The sequence below is a fragment of the Arachis ipaensis genome, chromosome B09, assembly GCF_000816755.2.
Source record: "Arachis ipaensis cultivar K30076 chromosome B09, Araip1.1, whole genome shotgun sequence".
NCBI classification, from domain to species: Eukaryota; Viridiplantae; Streptophyta; class Magnoliopsida; order Fabales; family Fabaceae; genus Arachis; species Arachis ipaensis.
This window is the reverse complement of record NC_029793.2, coordinates 4,950,873-4,952,536: the sequence shown is the minus strand read 5'-3', so window position 1 is coordinate 4,952,536 and position 1,664 is coordinate 4,950,873. Positions and strand designations below refer to the sequence as shown.

General features: G+C 24.4%; 1 protein-coding gene across 2 annotated transcripts in view; it reads left to right on the top strand.

Moving 5' to 3' along the window:
• LOC107619418 (GDSL esterase/lipase APG) overlaps positions 1-1,664 on the top strand; it is a 4,484-nt gene that overhangs the window by 565 nt on the left and 2,255 nt on the right. For both annotated transcript variants that reach the window (XR_001615642.2, XM_016321702.2), the window contains exons 2-3: positions 412-542; positions 634-870. Coding sequence is in view for 1 of the 2 variants with exons in the window: in XM_016321702.2 (XP_016177188.1) it covers positions 412-542; positions 634-870 (368 nt within the window). In the remaining variant the exon portion in view is untranslated. The remainder of the gene's footprint in view (positions 1-411; positions 543-633; positions 871-1,664) is intronic.

Sequence of the window (1,664 nt, the reverse complement as noted above, 5' to 3'; positions counted from 1 at the left end):
TAGATGACTTTTAAGTAATAAATTTAAAATTTATTTATTTTTAGTAATATACCAATAGATAATTTTTGTGTAAAATTTTTTTATGCAATGACTGTATGAAAATTAATTCTATTATAAAATATTATCCCATTTTGAAAAGTAAGTTTTTTTTTCAGTTTTTTTAGTATTAGCCTTTAAAAAGTGATTACTGATTATGAAGCTTGATTTTTTTCATCCATTTAAAAAAATAATAAAAACAAATTTTAGCTTTCTGCTGAAACTGAAAATAAATTTTGTAATTCTAATTATTCAAAAAAAAATATCTGAACTATGTAACAAACAGTTAATAATATTTATACACTTATTAAAAACAGTGAATTCATAGAAAAAACATTGCCCCAAAAAAAGTTTACTACTTTAATTTGCATGCAGCTGAAACACTGGGATTTAAGAATTCTGCACATCCATACCTTAGTCCACGAGCATCAGGGAAGAACCTCCTTAGAGGAGTTAACTTTGCTTCAGCTGCTTCTGGTTATGATGACAACACTGCTATTTTGCATGTAAGCATTTTAATTTTTTTAATTAATTTTAGTTTTATTTGAAATATATATAAATAATTGTTTGTTCTACTTTTTTTTTTTTTATTGTTAGCATGCTATCCCTTTGTCACAACAATTAAATTATTACAAGGAATACCAAAGGAAACTGGCACGTGTAGTTGGAAGTAACAAATCAGCATCAATTATCAATGAAGCTTTGTACTTATTGGCTACTGGAAGTGGTGATTTTCTTCATAATTATTATATCAATCCTAAGCTCAACAAAACCACCTTCACTCCTGATAAGTACTCCTCCTACCTTGTTGCTGCATTTGAATCCTTCATTAAGGTAATTTTTTTTATGGTAGAAACACTTAAATAATTGTTCTTTATAGATCTTTAAACTTCAAATAAAATTAATAACACTTCAACTAAGGAAGAATGAATGACGTGTCAGATCATATGCAATGTATTATTTATGAACTTCTACCTAATAGTTTAAATATTTAAAATAAGTAGCTTTGTGATATGCTAGTGGAGTTTTGATATGACCAAAAAATATAAGATTCAATTATTGTTATCTCCTGAAAAAGTCTATACAAAATTTTCACTTTAAATTTAGAAAAAAAAAATAAATATCATGAAATTATTCATTTTAAAAATTTAAATTGATGATAAATAGAAGTAATATAAATAATTATATTTTTAATATGTTCTATCAAATAAAAATCTCTTTTTAGATTTGTTTAATTTTTTGTATGGACACTTTTTTTTATTTATCTTATATTTTTTTTGGACTTTGATAAAATTGTGAAAGAATATAGGAAAAGAAAAGAAAGGATGAAGAAATTTTATTAATTGTTAATTGATTGAATTGTGAAAGTAAAACTAAATATATATAGAGTATTGCCTACGAAAGATAAAAGTAAATATAAGATAAAATAAGAAGATAACATAAAGATAAGATAAGATAAGAAAGACTAAAATTGTAACTAAATTTATGTATTTTATTGGGCTAAATTTGTGGGTCACGAGACTTCTTTATTGTTGATACGGGTTAAAGTGGAAGAGTAGTTTAATAGATTTCACTACGGGTCGAACTATTCTATATTTTTTTGGACATAAAACTCTGATACTAGCTAT